The 21,388-nt window shown below is 40.4% G+C and overlaps 1 protein-coding gene and 1 long non-coding RNA gene across 9 annotated transcripts; both read left to right on the top strand.

Annotated features, from left to right (window-relative positions):
• The first annotated feature begins 128 nt into the window (after nucleotides 1–128).
• Nucleotides 129–10,703, top strand: LOC133739960 (glycine-rich cell wall structural protein 1.0-like). 5 transcript variants are annotated; one of them, XR_009860931.1, is made up of 6 exons: nucleotides 129–315; nucleotides 475–532; nucleotides 646–870; nucleotides 1,500–1,654; nucleotides 9,657–10,017; nucleotides 10,266–10,703. XR_009860931.1 is itself a non-coding variant. In XM_062167787.1 (4 exons), exons 2-4 carry the CDS (start codon nucleotides 522–524, stop codon nucleotides 1,522–1,524), a joined length of 261 nt encoding a protein of 86 aa, XP_062023771.1. In that variant the 5' UTR covers nucleotides 129–315; nucleotides 475–521; the 3' UTR covers nucleotides 1,525–1,654. The 5 variants fall into 5 exon arrangements, 2 of the variants coding, with proteins under 2 accessions (XP_062023771.1, XP_062023772.1); XR_009860930.1 differs by having other exon boundaries at nucleotides 1,500–1,674; nucleotides 9,657–10,094; XR_009860932.1 differs by lacking the exon at nucleotides 646–870 and having other exon boundaries at nucleotides 1,500–1,674.
• Nucleotides 10,704–16,260: 5,557 nt separating this feature from the next.
• LOC133740511 (uncharacterized) lies at nucleotides 16,261–19,733 on the top strand. 4 transcript variants are annotated; one of them, XR_009861274.1, is made up of 5 exons: nucleotides 16,261–16,357; nucleotides 16,922–17,005; nucleotides 17,134–17,908; nucleotides 18,787–18,942; nucleotides 19,493–19,733. It is a non-coding gene; the product is annotated as an uncharacterized LOC133740511 (long non-coding RNA). The 4 variants fall into 4 exon arrangements; XR_009861275.1 differs by having other exon boundaries at nucleotides 16,283–17,005; nucleotides 17,134–17,301; nucleotides 17,743–17,908; XR_009861273.1 differs by having other exon boundaries at nucleotides 16,343–16,357; nucleotides 16,446–17,005.
• The last annotated feature ends 1,655 nt before the right edge of the window (nucleotides 19,734–21,388 follow it).

Here is a 21,388-nt window from a genome sequence, read left to right as displayed (position 1 = left end):
TTCGCTTTGCGCCAAGTGAGAGAGAGAGAGAGAGAGAGAGAGAGAGAGAGAGAGAGAGAGAGAGAGAGAGAGAGAGAGAGAGAGAGAGAGAGAGAGAGAGAGAGAGAGAGAGAGAGAGAGAGAGAGAGAGAGAGAGAGAGAGAGAGAGAGCAGGTGTATTTCTCGATTGGAATTTAATTGGTTCTGATTTTGCATGTCTTCAGTCTAAATTGAGAGAGTGGGTTGCTTCTTCTTTTTTCTAGAGCCGTCTAATCTAAATTGCGAGTGTTGTCTGGATTTCTATAATCAGTGGATTGCTTCTTTTTCTACAATCGTGTAAGGAGGATTGAGAGGTCGATTTTTTGGTTTTGATTTGTGAACTTGGATTTGGTTCATTCTTTTGATTAGAAAATTTGGGCGTTTTGTTTGAAATTTATAGAATCGATGGAGATTATTGATTTTTAAGGTTTGATTTTAAGTTCTCGGGATTTCCAGGTTACCCAGAATTTGTAATTGTTGATTTGGACTAGAAATGCGGGGATATGATACACAGGTAAGAAAAGTTTCAATCTTTGGCTATCTGATCATTGTTTATATGCCAGTTATTATGGTTTTTCTTTGATAAATTCACTATTTACTGGTGTTTTTTTTTTCCCCCCGGTTTAGTGATTGGATCGACCAGTTGAGGAATATGATGGCCGACGGCAGAGAGGGATCTGGTGGCGATATTCAAGGCGGTGAGGGAGAAGGAGAGGAAGAAGAGGCGGGCGGCGGAGGAGGAGGAGAAGAAGAGGTGGGCGGAGGCCAAGGCCAAGGAGGAGGCCAAGGCGGAGCGCAAGGTGGTGGAGGAGAAGAAGGACAAGGAGGAGGAGGAGGAGAGTGGAAAGAGAGGTATAGATCATGAGCTGTTTGAGCTTTTTGATTTCGAAGATATAAACTTTTTGTTGCGTTTAGTTATATGATGTTGTGATTTTGAATGATTGCTGGGGAATTAGGAATAAGGTGTGTAAATTGAAATGTTCATTTGGAATTTTACTGAAGAACAATGTGTTTGTATAGTGTGGAAGATAATGGGATGAAATGTATGAACTCTAGAATTGGTTGGAAATTTTGGTGAAGAACAATGTGTTTATATAGAGTGGAGAGTTTTGAACTTGGAATCTTAGCAGATGAGTTGTGGTTTTGCGATGTGATTGTTTCATATATTTGGATTTTAGGAAATGTGTTAGGATGTAGAGACTGATATGTTGAAAATTCAATGTGTTAGGGTGATTTGTGTTGAAGTTTTTGAAATTGTTGTTCTGTGGCATATTTGGGGGTCTGTAAGAAATTGGCGATTTTGAACCAAATGCTTGGGGGGGGGGGGATGTGATTGTTGTGGCATTGGAATGATGAAGCACAGTATATTTGTAGGCATTTTATTCTGTTTCTCATACAAATGCTAATTGTGTTTGCTGCCCCAAGTACACAGAGTATAGTTATATATTCTTGATTTTATAACTCTGATTATTTATGTGCAGTTCCAAACAAAGGGAATGGGCTTGATATGGAGAAATACTCATGGACCCAAAGTCTGCAGGAGGTTAATATAATCATTCCAGTGCCTGCTGGAACTAAGTCAAGGGATATTGTTTATGAGGCAAAGAACCGTGTGAAGTTTGGACTGGACTGAAGGGTTGGTCTCTTATAATTGATGTAAGTCTGCTGCTTTATTATCCATATTATTAGTTGGCCGTATATCACAAACAACTAGAGATGATATGAATGCATAGAGTAGTTTACTACATGGTAACATTTCAAGCAGAACAGTAGATATAGTTAGAGATCCTACACATAATAAAAAATAGTGGCAGATGAGAATGTGTGCGCATGAATTATACTAAAATGATGATGGTTCAGGTATATACCCCTTCCATTTATTTCTTTAATTTTGATCTTGTTGTAGAGAAACTGAAATTGAGAAGAATTTGCTGTGTGTTCTCATTGATAATAGGGGCCTCTTTATATAGAGGTTTACAATGCATAGAATCTCAATCATACAAGGAAAGTAATTCTACATTGATTAGGATTCTAGATCCTTCTAATTAAATCCTATTACCACTAGGTCAAGTAACCTAGAGTTTGGGCCAAACACAAATAGAGATATCCTTAAACACTCCCCCTTGTGTTGTCCAAACGCGGTGCTTCTCTCGTTGCCTCATTAAAAACCTTGCCGAGTAACAAAAACCCAGTGGGACAAAAACAACCTCGGTCGAAGGGGAAAAAGAGCACAACACACCCTTCACGTTTCGAGGTGAACATGTAGACATCTCCCCCTGATGTCTGCGCCTCCCCCTGATGACTACGATCATGGGAGTTCAGATAATTTCCGCAAGCCAATTCTTGCCACATGTTTCTCGAACGTGGATTTGGGCAATGACTTAGTAAACAAGTCTGCCTCATTGTCCTCAGATCGAACCTGGTTCACTTTGATCTTGAGGAGTTTCTGTTGTTGCTGATTGTAGAAGAATTTGGGCGATATATGCTTGGTGTTGTCGCCTTTGATGTAGCCTTGCTTCATTTGTTCAATGCAAGCAACATTATCCTCATAAATGCTCGTTGGCTCATCTGTGGTAGACTTCAAACCACAATTGCTTCGAATATGCGTAACTATGGATCGAAGCCATATACATTCACGAACTGCTTCGTGAAGAGCAATAATCTCTGCATGATTCGAAGAAGTAGCGACTAAGGTCTGTTTTGTAGACCTCCAAGATATCGCGGTCTTTCCCATGGTGAAAACATAACCAGTTTGGGAGCGACCTTTGTGTGGGTCAGAGAGGTACCCAGCATCAGCAAAACCTTCCAAAACACTTATATCGTTTTGGGATGGGGATAGGGGACGCAGTCCACCATGTGTGGCGTCCCTGGCACTTGATGGGTCCGAATCCATCTTCTCTCTGTAGGGATAGAACAAGCCCATATCGATCGTACCACTTAGGTATCGAAAGATATCTTTAACACCAGTCCAATGGCGTCGTGTAGGCGCAGAGCTATATCTAGCTAGCAAGTTCACAGCGAATGAGATATCCGGTCTTGTGCATTGAGCTAAGTACAATAATGCGCCTATTGCACTTAGGTAGGGCACCTCTGCCTCTAGCACTTCTTCATCGTCATCTTTTGGACGAAATTGATCCTTCTTTGGATCAAGACTACGGACGACCATTGGGGTGCTTGAAGGCTTAATCTTATCAGTGTTGAAACGCCTAAGCATCTTTTGGGTATAAGCTGATTGATGAATCAGGATACCATCTCTACGGTGCTCAAGTTCTAAACCGAGGCAAAACCGTGTTTTCCCAAGATCTTTCATCTCAAACTCGGATTTCAAGTGTTCAGCGGTTTCCCTTAACTCTTTAAGGGTGCCAATTATGTTCATGTCATCGACATAAACCGCTACTATTGCAAATCCGGAACTTGTCCTCTTTATGAACACACATGGGCATAGTTCATTGTTGACATATCCCTTTCCAATCAAGTAGTCACTTAGACGGTTATACCACATCCGTCCGGATTGTTTCAATCCATATAGTGAGCGTTTCAATCTAATTGTAAACGCGCTCCGTGGTTTAGAGCCACTTGATTTGGGTAACTGAATTCCGTCTGGAATCTTCATGTATATCTCTGTATCTAGATCCCCATATAGATACGCAGTAACCACATCCATAAGCTGCATGTTCAGTTTTTCGGAAACTACCAAACTGACAAGGTAGCTGAACGTTATGACGTCCATTACGGGAGAATAGGTCTCCTCGTAGTCGATTCCAGGGCGTTGTGAGAAACCTTGCGCCACAAGGCGAGCTTTGTACCTTACAATCTCGTTTTTCTCATTACGCTTTCTAACGAATACCCATTTGTGACCAACTCGTTTGGTGTTGGGCGGTATTGGCACAACCGGTCCGAATACCTTTCTTTTCGCTAGAGAATCAAGTTCTGCCTGGATCGCATCTTTCCACTTTGGCCAATCAGCTCTACGTTGGCATTCATCAACGGAGCGTGGTTCGATGTCATCGGTCTCAATAATCTCACGCGCCACTGAATACGCGAATACATCATCAATGATGACGGAGTTTCTTTCCCACGTCCCATGTACACTAGTGTAATTAACAGAGATCTCTACGTTCTCAGGGATAGGTTCTGACATTGAGGCGTCCCCCAATGATGTCTCTTGGACATAACCATAATCCGGAACATTCTCATGGGACGGATTTTGAGTATCGATGATCAAAGGATTTGTTTGTGCCTCATTCGCTCTCTTTCTAGGGCGAGTATCCTTCGAACCAATCGGTCTACCGCGCTTTCTTGCGGGACCTGCGGCCATAGATGCCACATCATTGCCATGTTGGGCAATGGCGCCATCTCCTGGTGTCACAGGAGAGGCATGATGTCCAGTATTTGGGACATCGATCCTTGCAGGCACGTTTGCAGCAGGTATATGTGATCTCGTCACTTTGGCAACATCAGAAAACGCATCAGGCAGAGTGTCTGCTACGTTCTGGAGCTCGATTATTCTTCGCACTTCAAGTTCGGACTGTGCGGTACGGGGATCGAGATGAGACATAGTGGGGACAGACCACGACAATTCCTGTCGTTCCTGTTGAACAGATGTGTTCTTATCTCCCCCTAACGATGGGAAGACTGTCTCATCAAAGTGACAATCCGCAAATCTAGCGGTAAAGAGATCGCCTGTCAAGGGTTCAAGGTAGCGGACGATCGTTGGAGATTCATATCCAACATAAATGCCCATTCGTCGTTGTGGACCCATCTTAGTACGCTGTGGCGGCGTAATAGGCACATAAATGGCACACCCAAAAATGCGTAAGTGCGAGATATCGGGCTCGTACCCAGTCACTAGCTGTAACGCAGAGTAAGATTGGGTGGCAGTGGGTCGTAGACGAATTAGCGTCGCTGCATGCAATATTGCATATCCCCAAGCAGAAACAGGGAGATTGGTGCGCATAACCAATGTCCGTGCGATCATCTGTAGTCGTTTGATCGCGGCTTCTGCGAGACCATTTTGGGTATGAACATGGGGAACTGGATGCTCTACATCAATCCCCAGTGACATGCAATAGTCATCGAATGTTTTCGATGTAAACTCCCCAGCATTATCAAGTCGAATTGACTTAATAGGATGGTCAGGGTAGTGAGCCCGTAGACGGATAATCTGGGCGAGGAGTTTAGCATAAGCAGCATTTCGAGTGGACAGTAGCGCGACATGTGACCAGCGTGTCGACGCATCAACCAAAACCATAAAGTATTTAAAAGGTCCGCATGGTGGTTGAATGGGTCCACAGATATCCCCTTGGATTCTCTGTAAGAACGGAATGAGTATTTTGGGATCCTTTGCGTAGGACGGTCTCGGTCCTAATTTCCGGAAGGAACAGGCTTTGCAGAAAGAGCGAGGGGCCTTAGAAGCAACCAATGAAGATTTTGGTTGGGTCTGAGCGTCTGTAGCGCTATTAGAAGCAAAGTGTGTGACTACATCTCCCATTATGGCGTTAGAGCCATGGAAATTGGTGTGTGTGGCGTCATGGCCACTAGGAGGAACAACCATGGCGTCATGCTCATGGTTGGCGCCATTAATGGCGTCATCACATAGGACTTGGGCGGCCCTATGGCGCCCCAAGACGGCTGCAGCACCAGATGCTGCAATTGTTGCAGTCTTGCTAAGTCCTGGAATCAATTTTCGATTCTTGCTTCTTCTCACTCTGAAGAATGGATGTCCGTGTGAAGTCTTTAGTATACGGAGCATCATATCACGACCAGGATGTCCTAGTCGGTCATGCCAAAGCCAATATGTGTCTGAATCCAAGAGATCTTCTCTTATGACATTGTGGGATTCAATTGGTCGAATTGTAGTGACATAAAGTCCACTAGATTGACACATAAGCTTCTCTAAGATGCGCTTTCTTCCGCAATCATTAGAGGTAATGCAAAGGAATTCTATTCCGTTCTCACTATGCGTTTCCGCATGGAATCCGTTGGCTCTAATATCTTTAAAGCTCAATAAGGTTCGATTTGCCTTAGGAGCGTAGAGAGCTTCAGTGACTTTAATCAAGGTGCCATTAGGCAAAAGGAATTGGGCCATTCCATGTCCTTGAACTAAACCTGATGGCCCAGCCATCGTAGTCACAGATGAATATGTAGGCAACATCTCCAAGAATAATTGCCTATGTCGTAGAATGGTGTGCGTAGTCGCACTATCCGCAAGACATTGAAGTTCATCCATTCCTAAAAGAAAAGCTCGTAATTAAAAAGGAGTCATAAAGAAAAGAACTCAACTTTTATTAATAAGCCTAACGGAATTACATCATCGTTTCTTTAACCAAAGAAAATCTAATCCAATAAACTAGTTAATGCAAAACAATGGTAGTCGTCTAACTCCTTTCGGTAATTCCAATGTAAATGTGACCAGGTGAGTAGAGAGATGTCGGTGGAGCGAGGCTCACTTAAGTACCACTTATCTCAAAACCGTCCTAGACATCACACTCACATTGAGTACGCCTACTTTGAAGAAAGACTAATAGCATTGGCATCTACTATAAAAATAATATGGCAATTGCCTACATCTCTTGGAAATAAAAAGACTTAATCAAAATCGCCAGTTTCTGGGTCTTGATCCTTGTAGTCTTCCACCCTTAGATCGAGATCTCCATCTTGATCTTCTTGTTCCATGTAATTTGCCTCCCTTGCTTCACGATACAACTTGTATGCGTTTGCAACGTTCTGGGATGCAGTACACTTCTTTGCCCAATGTCCACTTGATCCACATCTGAGACAAGCATCATTATGGTCAGGTTCCCTTGATCGAGGCGCTCTGGGAGCGTTTTGTTGGCGGTTATTGCCTTTGGTGGCGTTACCACCATAACCAGAGGCTTGGCCTCTCTCTCTCTTCACACGTTTACCTCCACGGTTCCGTGCACGCCTATCTTGGCGATTTCCTTCCTCTTTAGGGCGAGAATATGGACCAGAACGTCCAGAATTATCCCTACTCTTAGGGTTTCGCTCCTTGCGTCCTCCCTTGGAGGCGCGACTATAATTAGACTCCGGAATTGACTTGGTTCCCACGGGTCTGGAGTTATAGTTCTTCACAAGTATGTTGTCGTGCTTTTCAGCTACGTTCAAGGCACCAATTAGCTCATGAAATCTTGTGATGCGTCTGGCATTGACATCAATCCGATAGTTTTTGGCTATCATCAATGCAGAGACGGGGAAGGTGGAGAGAGTTTTCTCGATCAACATCGTATCAGTGATGTTCTGTCCACAGAATTCCATCATAGACTTGATACGAAGTGCTTCTGAATTGTAGTCAAGTACAGACTTGAAATCACAGAAGCGGAGGCTAGACCATCTCACTTCTAAGTCTGGAAGCAGGGAATCACGGACGTTGCCAAAACGGTGCTCGAGTTCTACCCATAGTCTTCTTGGGTCTTCCTCATTGAGGTACTCATTTTGGAGCGCGTCATTCATGTGCCTTGTCATGAGAATGATGGCTTTGGCTTCATTCGCCTCTCTCGTAGCTCTATTTGCTTCAAAAGCAGCAGCTTGTTGAGGAGTACGCACGTCCTGACTTGGCTCTTGGATCGTACTCAGGATCCCATCAGCCTTAAGATGCTGGCGCACATCACGGACCCACTTGTGGTATCCTGCGCCTGTTGTCTCTAGTGGAGCGAAGCTCAACTTGTTCAGGTTACTCATCCTGAAAAACAACAAGAAAATAGGGTTAGTTTCGGAGCGAAAAAGGCTACCACGAAAAACTATAAAATTTCTGAGCGTAGTCGCTTCCAAGAAATTAGGGATTTTCTGAGCGTTGTCGCTTCCAAGAAAATCCGATTCCAATAGGGGTTATTTGGATTAGATTGAAACGACGATGTAAGTGGTCGATCGTTTTCTTCTCAACAAACTCTAAGTTTGGAGGACTCTACAAGCTCTAAGCTTGGAGTGAGCACGAACCCCCACAGTTCGGCTTTTGGTCTCCCCTATGAAGAAGAAAGGGGGGTAGAACAAGGGATGTTGGAAGTCCCCGAGAAAAAGAAGAAGAAATTGAAAAACTTCAAAAACGGGAACTTTTAGAAAAGTTTACCTTGAAAAATAGCCGGAAAACTTGACGGAGGTGGCCGGAAAAAGGTTGCCGGAGGTGGCCGGAAAAATGGCCGGAAATTGGTGGCCGGAGGTGGTGGCCGGAGCTAGGCAGGGTTGCTGCAGGGGTTGTGCAGGAGGCTGTGCAGGGGCTGTGCAGGGCTGGTAGGCAGGTGCTCGGCAGGTGCTCGGCAGGTGTCGGCAGGTGTCGGCAGGTGCTATGCGGAGCTTTCGGCAGATGTCGACAGGGGCAGGCACAGGTCTCGGCAGGTGTCTCGGCAGCTCTCGGCAGGTCTCGGCAGATGTCTCGGCAGATGCAGGCACAGGGCTCGGCAGGTCTCGGCAGCTGCTCGGCAGGGCTCGCAGGGGCAGGCACAAGGCAGGCACAGGGCAGGCACAAGGCAGGGGCCGGTCCGATTTTTCCGACGGCCGGTTCAGGGGGTTTCCGGCCGGTTCCGGTGGTTCCGCCGCCGGTTTTGGGCTCCTTGGGAATAGGGCTTCGATATGTGGGGCGGTGGTTTCAGGATTTTGAAGGTTACGAAATTAGGGTTTTCAGGGTTAGGGCTTCGTGCTGATAACGTGTTGTAGAAAAACTGAAATTGAGAAGAATTTGCTGTGTGTTCTCATTGATAATAGGGGCCTCTTTATATAGAGGTTTATAATGCATAGAATCTCAATCATACAAGGAAAGTAATTCTACATTGATTAGGATTCTAGATCCTTCTAATTAAATCCTATTACCACTAGGTCAAGTAACCTAGAGTTTGTGCCAAACACAAATAGAGATATCCTTAAACAGATCCTTCTTAATGGTACAGATGCATAGACTGCATATAGCTGCATTATGCATTAGTGAAAGTACTTGACACCATGAAAAACTTGCCTTTCTAATTTAAATGGTGTTTAGTAAACTTGGTGCAACTTTTATAACCTACTTTACTTCGCTTCGCTCAATCATTGGTTTGTAGAGTTTGCTGCATGGTGGCTTGCGAGGAATATATTTATGCTTGAGTAATCACTCACTTGCGATAATGACTAAAAGTTTTGGAGCGTTAGCAGTTAATGTTTTGATTATACTTTGGTGTTAGCATGATGTAAAAAGATTTTAAATGTTCTGTATCTATGCAGAATTTGTTCAGTTAATTTGAAATGCTCAGTTAATCTGAAATGCAATTTTTATTTTCTGTTGTGTTTTCTTTGCACCTAAAGAGATTATTGACATTTTATATTATGTTTTGGGCAAGTAAAAGCTGCATTACTGAGGCTTTAAATTCCCAAATAGTTTGAGGGTATCATACTGGCAATAAATGACAGGAACATCTATTGAGATTGTGAAGACATCAGATGAAAGAAAGAGCGGTATAAAATTCATTTTTATTAGTGTAATGAGTAACAAAATAATGCGAGCGAGATTGTTTCTATGCCTGCAATTTAACGAAGTCAGATATCATTTTCCATGTGAATTTGGATAGGACAATCATAGTATGAATTGGTTTCTATTGTTTCTTTTCTTTCAGTTTTGTCAACATCTTCATTCATTTTTTCTGTACTATATGCAGCAAAAAATACTCTTATCAAGTGCAGGGAAGAAAATGGTGGAGTACACGGTGCCATTAGCAGAGAAGACTAGAGACATGGCCATGTTTGCAGGTAAGACCACTCTGCATTATGTTGGTCATGTTGCGGTGAATTTGAAGGACAAGGCCACTGTGGTAGGTTGGACTGCAGCGCACTACGCAACTGAGGCAGCAGTGGAGGGAACCAAAGCAGCTGCAAGAGTAGTTGCCGGAGCAGCAGGGTATGCTGGTCATAAAGCTGTGGATATTGTGCCCAAGCCTTTTGAGTGCTGCTAAAGATGCTGCTGTGGTGACTGGTGAGAAAGCTGAGGCCAAGAAAGCAGCTGAAGCAAATAGGCCCAAGGTAGATATGTCATGTCGCCTATAATATGCTTACTGTTATTCATTCTGCAGTTAAACGTTCCAAAAGAGATGGAGCAGGTAGGATTTTATCTGAAAATATACAAGTAAAATTCTCGATGTATTGAATAAAATGGTTATCTTCGCTTTCAAAAAAAAAAAAAAAAGGTTATCTTCAGAGGCCACCAATTACTTATGTACTGATGATTTATTAGTATAAAACTAATTAGTTTATTGTTTGATGTGAACAAGGGTTCTGAGACTACTTATCAAGGGGGAGAATCCAAATGCTGGGAGCAAGAGAGACATGGCCGAAACCAGTTCAGAGGGAATCTCATCATATGCAGAGTGGCAGAGTGGAATGGTTGAGGAGAGCGAGGAAGGTTGGAGCTCAAATGCACAGCACGGAGGGCAGGAATGGAGCTCAAATGCACAGCAAGGGAGGCAGGGGTGGAGGTCATCCGAGAAGCAAGGCAGGCAGAGGGGGGGGGGATACCAGAACATGATCATAGAACAGACTAAATCTTTTGTTAATACAATGATCATTTCAACTATATTTTCTATGCTTTTGAATTTAGTACTTAACGTTGTGTTAGTTCCAAAACCGCAGCAAAGCGCGGCCAACCTTTCTAGTAAATACTAAGATGAAAAATATTCTTATAAATTCATATTTATAATTATAAAGGAGCGCTCTAGAGTTAATCATCTTTTAGACCAATTTTTAGATTACATATCAGCGTTTGTGCCATTCAGTTTTTAGGTCCGTATTAGTAGATTACTTATGTAAATTTTCAGTTAAATTGATGATCGTTTGGATATTCAAAATCGTAATTTATTAATTATAAACACGAATGGTTCTTGTTGGACATATTCAGTTTGTCCATTGAATTGATCTAATTACTAATTGATGATCGTTTGGTAACCGAATTAGATCAATTCAATGGACAAATCAAATATGTCCAACATGAACCTTTTGTGTTCATAATTAGTAAATTACGATTATGAATATCCAAACGATCATCAATTTGGTTGAAAATTTGCAGAAGTGATATACTCATAGGAACCTAAAAAATGAATAGTAGAGATTCTGATATGTGACCTAAAAGTTAGTTTAAAAGATGGTTTGATCATTTTATACCAAACATGTCTTGGAACAAAGATGCTCTTTTAAATCTTCTTCCTCAGGATATTGGTTATGAGATTGTAGCTATTCCTTTGCCTATTCATTCTACTCCGGTCACTTTTGTTTGGGGACCTTGAGGATCAGATAAATTTACTATTAAGAGTACGTCTTGGATTCAGACTCAACAAAGCCCTAATCATTCTAGAACTTCACTTTTAAATAGGATGTTGAAATTAAATATTTCCCCTAAAGTTAAAATTTTTGCTTGGACTTTAATTAGAAAGGATTAAATTCTGCTTATTACCTTCTACTTTCAAAGGTTCATCAGTTCAGTCCCTGCACTTCTAATTTAATCAGAAAAGTCCTTCCACTCTCCAATTTCATCAAATCGATCCAATCCGTCACTATTTCGTCAATTTTCGCTGTTAATAAGCTGACGTGGGACCTCCTCACAAGGAAAATTTCCAAACTACCCATCGCTAGGCTGCCCGCCGACCCGTCAATGTTGTGAATGCAGATGGGTAGTTTGGAAATTTTCCCCGAAAATTGACGAAGTGGTGACAGATTGGATCGATTTGATGAAATTGGAGAGTGCAAAGACTTTTCTGATTAAATTAGAAGTGCAGGGACTGAACTGATGAACCCTTGAAAGTATAGGATAGTAAGCAGAAATTAGTCCAATTAGAAATGGTCTTAAAACTAACGATAGAGTTTCAAGCTACAATCATAATATATCTCCAACTTGTTCTCTTTGCTCAAGTGCTGTGGAATCAGTTGATCACATTTTTATGCATTGCTAGTTTTCTATACAAGTTTGTCTAAAACTCTTACTCCTAAGCCATTCAATTGAATAATAGAAAATTACACACAAGTGATCTTTTGAAACTTTAATTAGTGATAAGGCCACTTCGTTTTTCTTGTACACATAAGGCCACCTGCTTCCACAAATTAATTTATTCTTGACAATTTTACCCTCCTACTTAAGAAATCCAATTAATTCCATCAGCCTTATGCTCGTACCTCTCTCTCTCTCTCTCTGATCACATTCTCTCTCTCTCCTCGACCAAAGATTTTTCACGTCTTTGGTCTCCGTCTCCAATTCCAGCGACCACCGGCACGACGCTCTCTCTCCCCTCCTTCGATTCCAGCGACCACCGCCTCCGATCTGGTGAGATTCTAATTGATCCAAGCTTGCAAAACCTCGAAACAACGCCGCCACGCCTGAAGACGACGACGACGAAGGTCCGATTGGAGCTATCTCTTTGGAGTCCAACTCAGATATCTCTGATTCTCTACTCGTCTCAGAAACCGAATGTTCGCAGTGAGGCCTTTGGTTTCTCTGTGAACCCGACCTCGTGCTATTACTTTGGCAGCTAGATTTCGTGCGAGTTAGACAGATTCTCAGTTGGATCAGAGAGTGAGGTGAGGTTGAGTTTAAAGAAGAGAAGCTTCGGCGAATCCAATCGAAATCCTAGAAGACCCTTCCAGACTCCGATCATTACTTGCCGCTCCTAAATTTAAACCCTTCTGAGTAGCTTTTGTATTGTTTTGAGCTATGGTATTGAAATTGGATCTTAATTTTATGCCTCATTGTTCAATTTTGATGTTATGGTATCTATGTTTCTGATGGTGTTTTATTCTAGTTTGTGTTTTTTTTTTTGTGGTTGAATTCTGGCAATATATTTATCTTGCACTTGCATCATTTTAGAACTAGATCGAGCAAGTGAAGGGGTTTTTAATGTTGGTGAGAGTAGCTTTCGGAGTTGGTGAGAGTAGCTATCGGAGTTGGTGAGAGTAGTGTTTTGTTGTTGGTGGGAAAAGTTTTTGATGTTGATGAGAGTATCTTTTGTTGTTGGTGAGAGTAATTTTGGTGGTGGTGATTGTAGTTTTTGGCGGTGGTAATAATAGTTTTTGACATTGATGAGAGTAGCTTTTGTTGGTGGTGAAAGTAGTTTTCTGCGGTGGTGAAAGTAGCTTTTTGTGTTGATGAGAGTAACTTTTGTTGATGGTAAGAGTAGCTTTTGATACAGGGGGAGCTCTTTAATGTTAGTGAGAGTAGCTCGCTGGTGTTGGTGACAGTAATTTTTGTTATTGGTAAGAGTAGCTTGTGGTGTTAGTGAAAGCAACTTTTGGTGTTGGTGAGAATAGTTTTCTGGTGTTGGTGAAAGTAGCGTTTGTTGCTGGTGAGAGTAGCTTTTGGTATTGGTGGGGATAATAGCTTTTCGTTTTGGAGAGCATAGGTTTTTTGGGAAGGAGTAGCTTTTGTTGTTGATGATAGTAGCTTTTGTTGTTAGTGATAGCAGATTTTGTTATCTCGCAGGAGGTTGCCGGAAATCTCACTAGAGTAGCTTTTGTTGCCAATGACAGTAGCTTTTGTTGCTAGTGATAGTAGATTTTGTGATCTTGCCGGAGGTTGCCGGAAATCTCATCAGAGTAGATTTTGTTGCTAGCCGTAGTAGCTTTTGGTGTTAATGATAGTAGCTTTTGGTGTTAGTGACAGTAGCTTTTGTAGTCGTCGGAAACCCGCATGAGTTGACAGGAGACCTCGCCGGAGAGGAGAGAGAGAATGATTGTTGACTTTGTACTCTAGTGGCATTTATGTAATTATGATGGTTTTTAATATCCAAAATATAACACTCTTTTTAATCTAGTGGCCTTATGAGGGAAAAAACTAATTGGTGGCCTTATGGCTAAAAAAAATTCAAAGATGCACTTATATGTTATTAACCCTTTGGAATAACTCTTTTATTTCATGGATTGAGCATATCAATAATAATGCTGAACATAGAGAGCATCTTCCTTCCATTTTAATGATTGTTTGGTCTATCTGGAACTCTAGGCATAAATTAATTTTCTAGAATTTAAGTACTACTCCTCATCAATGCTTCTATCAGGCAATTTTGTTAGGTTCAAATTCTGTTCAAGCAAATCCTAAGAACAAGAGCCCCAAAGTTTCTAAATATTTTCATATTAAGTGGCAGTCTCTTAACACAAATCAAGTTAAATTAAATTTTGATGGTTCTGTTAAATGAAAATACTACTGTTGGAAATGTTATTAGGAATGCAAATGACAATCCTTTATTTGCTGCTAATAAAGGATGGTTTACACACTGCTCTTCTTCATCAATACTCCAATATTTTAGTAGAAGGTGATTCCAAACTGCTTATCGACTATGTTCAAGGAATATGCAAAATACCACTTCTAGTTCAGGATATAAGGCAGTTGGCTCAATACTTCAACTTCATCATTTTCAGGTATATTTATTAGGAAACAAATTTTGTTGCAAAATCATCTAGCATCTATGGCTCATAGTTCCCAAAATAATTCTATATGGTTTTTCTATTTACTCCATGCTGTGTCCCCAACGTTCCATTTGAATCAGCTGAGAGGGGGTGTTAGTAGAGGTTTTGTCCTTTAGTTTCTTGTTTTTATTTCTGTCATCGAAAAAAAAAATTTCCTGAGGTTCAAACCTAGGTGAGCACTTTAACCAACTACGCCACCTTTACACTTAAGTGAACATTTGATATTTTTTTAATTTATATATAATATACACATGTTCTAAGATTGGAGGCTTCCTGATTTTAGGTTAGCGCGGCTGCACTAGTTGCAGCCCATTAGAGCAAGTTCATCCGTTGGGTCAATAAGTCAGGGTCACCAGGTCACTAGGTCAGTAAACTGTTCACTGCCACTGAACATATGTTTCCGCCCGTTGGGTTAGGGTCACTAAGTCAGTTACTGTTCATTGAATATTCTATTAATTTTTTAGTGTAAATAAGAAATATATGATGTAAATAAATAGTATTGATGAACATTTTGGAAATGCAACCAAAGATATTTTTTTGGGTAGACAAATTGTATCTCCACCGACACATTTTTTTTTTCTTCACCTTACTAGACCTGGTATAATTAGCTCATTAATTATTCACCATCAGATGTACGTCATTAACCAAAGGTCTAGATCTGTTGATCGTCGCCTTCAAAATTCAAAGCAGTCCAACGTCTACTTGACAGGTCAGTAACCCACGTTCACTAGGAGACAAAAACCTACCTTCCACGCTCTTGCAGCTTTTTCTCCGCTAGAAGACAAGCGACTGCATGCCAATTTCCCCATAGGCACATCTCTCCTCCTCTCTTCACTTTGGGTCACATTGGAAGCTTGGGTCATGCCCTGGGTCACCAAGTTGACCCAGCAAGAGGCCTGGGTCATTTACTATTAGTTCGCCCTAAGCCACGTGAAAGCAAGAAAATGGACATTTCTCTGACCTGGGTCAGAATGTAATGTGGTTCCCTTGCATAATCAAGCCCGGTGGACTTGCTCTTAGGGGCGCCCTGCTAAGTCAAAGTTATGTTTCCCTATCCAATTTTTGTCCTAGTAAATTTACTTTGTTGTGATAGAAAATGCCACTACTAGAAATCTGTTCATTTACATCACATCATTTAAATCGGTTAGACTTGCACATGATGTAAAAAAGTAAGTTAACATCGTTTTAGAAAAATACCGATTTAAATGTATACCATTAACATCAGTTCTTAAAATGACCGGTGTTAAAAGTTTTATTTGAAAATTTGCGGGAACCTCATTTTCGTGGACGCGCTAAGTGTTTTAATGAATTCAAGGACGCGGGGACGAAAACTTAAAATTTTCACACTTAAAAAAAAAAAGCACTCGGCCCGACCCCAAAACTTTCTCACTTTGCCTCAAGCCCTAATATCCATTCTCAACCCCAGCATCACAAACTCGAGCTCCTAATCAACTTCACGAACCTTCCTCCTCCATTCTCCGCCGGAATCTGAAGAGCCGAAAGCCCGACCTCGATCTGAAATTGAAGTAACAACTTTGAATCCTGAGCCGGCCTCGATCTGAGATTGGCAGAGTTGAAGAAATTGAAGAGGCTCGCTCTGGTCTTCTCCGCCCTCTGCTCCACTCTCCTCCTCGGCCGAATCCGTCGGCGATAGGCTCTTCATCTCACCTTTCCACTACTCCCGATCTTACGCAACCACCCAAACATTTCACCAAGACAAAAAAAAAGGCCGCAAAAAGTGGTTCATTCTACCTCCGTTCACTGCCACCGTAAACGGCGCCGCTTTGGGATGAGAGCTCTCAGAGATGTGTATATTAAACCCTCCACCTCCTCAGCTACGACGGCGCTTAAATGGGTCACCAGGTGCTGCCCCGAGATTCCCAGAAGCCTTGTTCAGAAGCTCTTTCGCTTAAGACAGGTTAAAGTCTTTTGAAGTTTCATTACATTTTGGAAATGGGTTCTTGAATGGTGATTGGAAAGTGGTTTGCTTTGATTATTTATCACAGGTTCGAAGAGAAGCATCTGACATGGATCAATGTGTTAAGGGTATCTGAAATTTGTATTAACTTTTGTTTTGTTTTGTAATGGACTAATGGGTAGAGCTCAGAGCTTTTGTTGCAATTATATGGGGTAGTTTTGTTTCTGATTTCGATTTTCGTGAAGGTGGGGGCTAAAGACTTGATGAACTTAGAAGATCGAATATGTCTTCCTATTTCTGTGAAAGAGTTCCCTGATGATAAATAAGAAGAGGGACATTATAGTGAAGAAGAAGTAAAGTTTATTCGTAGCCTTGTGTTGTATAAGGTTCATAACTGTGGTCTCTATCGCTTGTGTGCATGTTAAGCTAGTTATCTTGCTTACACATGTTATTTGCAATTTTTTGTTTATTAATATGCAGATTCTGTTGTTCCTTGTCTATTGAAATTGCCGGCACTGTGTTATAGAGTAAATAAAGTGAGATTCATCTCTATTTATGTTTCAGTTTTACTTGGATTTGGGTTTAGGAGCAGGATGACAAGAAGGCCCCTGACTCTGCTGCTAAAGTCAAAGGCGAATCAGCCAAGAAGTAAGTTTCTGATCTCAAGATTCTTCAACTATTTCTGGCTGGTTGATTTTGAATTGGAAATTTGATCATAATATCTGATTGTATGAGTGATCTGTGAGTCTAATTTGTTTATTATTGGTTTTCTGCAGGGGATATGTTGGAATTCACATCTCAGGATTCAGAGATATCCTTTTAAAGCCGGAGCTTGTACGCCCGATTGTGGACTCAATATTTGAGCATCCTTTTGAAGGTATACTATTGAATTCAATCTTCCCCGGCGACGGTATGGCCCCGAGATTGCCGAGTCCGTCAAACAGGTCCCTTTTTTATCCTTATTCACTATATGCTCTTCAATTTCCCTTTACGACTGGTTTATTTTGCATCGGAGTTGTGGATGATTGTATGTTTGTGTACGCATCTGTGTATAGTTAGCTATATACACTCACTCGCACTCAATGAAACTCTGTAAGGTAAGGGTGATGCCCATTACTTATAAAGATTAGATACAGAAAGCCAGAACTGTTACTATCTCTAAACTGTTGGTACTCTTTTGAATCTTTTTAGAACTGCATTTCTCATTGTAGTCACTGAAGTGTTATACTCTTGCATGCTTATTGAATGTAATGCTTGTTGCAAGAGTTGCTTCAATTTTAAATCAATGTTTGACGCCAAATTCCAAATTTCAAACCCCTTGAATCATTTTTTCAGCTTTTGTTTTTGTTTTGGGTTTTTTCTCTGCTAACTTTGACTGTCAACAGTGGGATTTTGTTTGTTTTGGGTTTATGGGTTTTGTTGGGTTGCTTTTGTTATGAGCAATGGGGGACTCAGGTGGAAAAGTGAGGTTGGTTCAGTGCCCAAAGTGTGAGAATCTTCTTCCTGAGCTAGCTGATTACTCTATGTATCAGTGTGGTGCTGTTCTTAGAGGTATGCTTTCTTCTTCTTTTTGATTCAAATTTTTTTTTTTTTGGGCTTTCTGTTTTTGTTTGTGAGAAACTTTAGCAATTACCAAATTAGGGAGTCTCTTTATGATGGTGATACTTGTGATTCTTGTAGAAATTTGTGTTTGATTTATGAGAAGGTTAGGAACCCAAATGAGATCAGGGTTTTTGGTCTTGAAATTTGGTATGGTATAAACCTCAAAAACACACACCAACGCAAAAAGGACTAATGAATTGGATTTGTGGGGCTGAGTTTTTTATAGCTGAAAAAATGCAACTTGCAAAGTTCATAACTCAATAACATTCTATTTCCTGTAGTGTTTTCTGCAGCCAAAATAAAGCAAATTTTTTGTTTATTTTTGAAAGAATTTGCTCTTTTCGGGATCAGACAACTAACCTTGCCTATAAGGGCGTTGTTTCGGTTTACCCTCCCATTGTTTTGTATTTTGGAATCAAATTTTAAAATTTGGGCCAAGAACAACAAGGTCAGTAAGAAGGCTTCATGCTTGTCTTTCTATGATGGAAAAACATGTGGTGAAGTGGGAAGGGGGATCATTTGTAAGATTAAGCTTGTCATGTTGTTATTATAAGCATGGTGGAAACTATTTTTTCTTTTCTCGGTAACAAATACACACACACACACTATATATATATATTTATGTTATATTTCTATTATAATTTTTGTCTACTAGTGTTTATGCCATAAGAAAGCACGCAGTTCACATATCTCAAGTTAATTTGTGTGCCTACTTGTGTGTTCCTGTGGTGTGGGGATGTGGGTGCATGCATCTTTATTTTTTAGTTTATGTCTCCCTTGTACTACATGTACATTTTTGTCGCACTAATATTGCATTTCTTGAACAGTACAAGGATTACAGATTGTGACTGGGATTACAGATGGATGGAGTACCCAGCTCATGCAAGAACTTCGAGAAATCCCTTGGATCAGTCGTTGGCTACATATGGAGACCATTCAGTCATGCGCACTTTAATTTGCTGTTAGTTTTCTCCAGCATATAGGTAATTTTAAGTGTTGTATTCTAGTCCTATATTTTGAATTTGGCTTAACATGTGTGTGAATTCCCAAAATGCAAAGTGATACTGTCTTGAGTCTGTGCAGTACAATAGACCTTGTAAATACAAAGTTGAGTGTGCTCAGGCTTTACTTGTTCAAAAATGTTGTCACTGAGCACTGAGCTCAGAGCTAATGATTAATGAGCTGCAGCAATATATTTATATGCTTCATGTCATGTTCCAGACGCAGTATTCTGGTTTTGGTTCTCTGTTATGCTATTTGAGCTACTTCAATTCTTGTTTTTCATAGGCTGTGTGCATTGTGCTGTGAATTTTTCCAGTAATTTTATCTGGTTTAAGCATTTCAATCACAGAGTTTGCCCATTTTGTTGTGTTCAGTTCATGTTTTTGCTTGTTCTGATTTCCTAATACTCTGATATTATTTGGACCATTTCAATTTTCCAGACCTATAGTAGTTGATCAAACTGTTATTCTGCCGTGTATAGAAGTTGGTTTAGTTACTAATGATTCTGCTGTTTCTTTGGTTTTGTTCTAGGTTAAGATATGGAATATTCAGGAAAAGAAATGTACTGCAGTTCTGATGGGGCACACTTAGTATGAAATCTTTGAGTTTGGCGTACCCATGCAACTCTTTATCTTGACTGAAAATGTGACTAATCTTTTAACTTGTTCATATGTTTCTACGCTAGCATTTTTAGGTTTGCAGTTTTATTTTGTGAATTATGTTGGATCATGAATTTGGACATAATTAATGGAATGCCTCAATTTTTAGATGATGTGCTTGAGTTAATATATTGAGAAATGTATTTCTTTTCCAAGTAGTAGCTAGATGCAAACTTTGCATGCAATCTCAATTTAGAGATTAGAAATCAGTACTAAAATAAAAATCGATGTCTCATGATTACCAACATATCGAAATGTGCCCACAAAATCGATGTACCTAAAACCAGTGCACATCGATTTATAAACACGAAAACGTAATCTATTGTCGACGTACAAATCACTTATTATAAAGTAAACCAATTTACCATGAAACACAGAACATTAGTTTTAAAAACCTGAAGTGATGTCTACGACGAAATAACACATTAGTTCATATCAAAAGAAGCGATGTACATAAAACCAGTAAACATCGTTTTACATGAACAAAAACGATGTCCCCTGTACAACAACACATCATTCTTAATAAAGTAACCGATGTTGCCTAAGGCCACATACATCGTCCTCAGGAAAATAAGGTGGCAAGATGCATGTAAAAATGGCCAAGAACAAACAATAGTTTTTGAACACTGATGTCTACGACAGTATTAGACATCATTTCTGAAATTGTAATCGATTTAAATGTTCACTTAGGTATTGTTCGAGATATATTTTACTAAGCATAAAATGTGAAAATATGAAGAATTAAATATAGTTAACATATAAGATTATGATGATTATAACGATTATACATCGATTTGTGTTTTAGAATCGATGTTGGTTGTTGTCTGGGACATCGGTTGAAAACGCGCTTATACTGATGTCTATACTTTTCTCTACACCCACTAAGACATCGGTCGAAAATTAGTTTAACATCGGTCCAGAACCGATGTCTATGAACAAAATTCTAGTAGTGTGCATATCGTATGTCACATGCCTTAAGCGTAAATACGCGGCATTATTGCTAGTTGATGGTGTGATACATGCCACATTATGATAGTCAAATCTAGTAATGCCCATACTATTTTGGTTGCTCTAACCCAACCAAAATATTTACAAGGGCATCATGAATGAAATCAAGAGTAGTAAAATATCAAATAGATTAGGGATCAGAATCATATCTGGATTCAAACTTGGAAAGAAACAAGAGAAAGAAAAATTCAAAAACAAACCATGTATAAACGAGGCAAGGAAATCAACAAAGGAGGGAATCAAAAGTTAGCCGCGGGCAAGAGGGCGTATGAGGCGAGCAACCGAAGGAGGTGGCCTGATCAACTGCTACTCTCTCCCATTATTCTGTATTTAAACTAAATGTTACATGCTAAATGTTGCCTGCTATGTGATAACAAACGAGCCCAAACACAAAACCAAGCCCAACGGACATTGTCCAATAAGTACTTCTTTTTCTTTGGTTACATTGTCCAATAAATACTTTTCTTGATGAGACTAAGAGCAACTATAACAGTTTTCCTATAATTTTTTTTATTATAACTAAGGAAAAGTCAAATCTTTAACCTCTTTTTCTTCTTCAACTCCAACAGATTTTATATTTTGCAGCAATCTCTAAAATCTCCATAATCCTTCCTTAAAATTTTAGAGATAGCTGTAAATTTAGGGAATTTGATTTTCTCTTTCCTCACTATCCCTAAAATAAGGATAGTTATGGGGAATCTGTTGGAGCAAATGTGATGCCCCGGAAATTCGTATTTATTTTCCGAGGATTTTTCGGAAT

The sequence above is a fragment of the Rosa rugosa genome, chromosome 3 (genome assembly GCF_958449725.1).
Source record: "Rosa rugosa chromosome 3, drRosRugo1.1, whole genome shotgun sequence".
In the NCBI taxonomy this organism is placed as follows: Eukaryota; Viridiplantae; Streptophyta; class Magnoliopsida; order Rosales; family Rosaceae; genus Rosa; species Rosa rugosa.
This window is presented reverse-complemented; position numbering and strand designations above follow the sequence as displayed.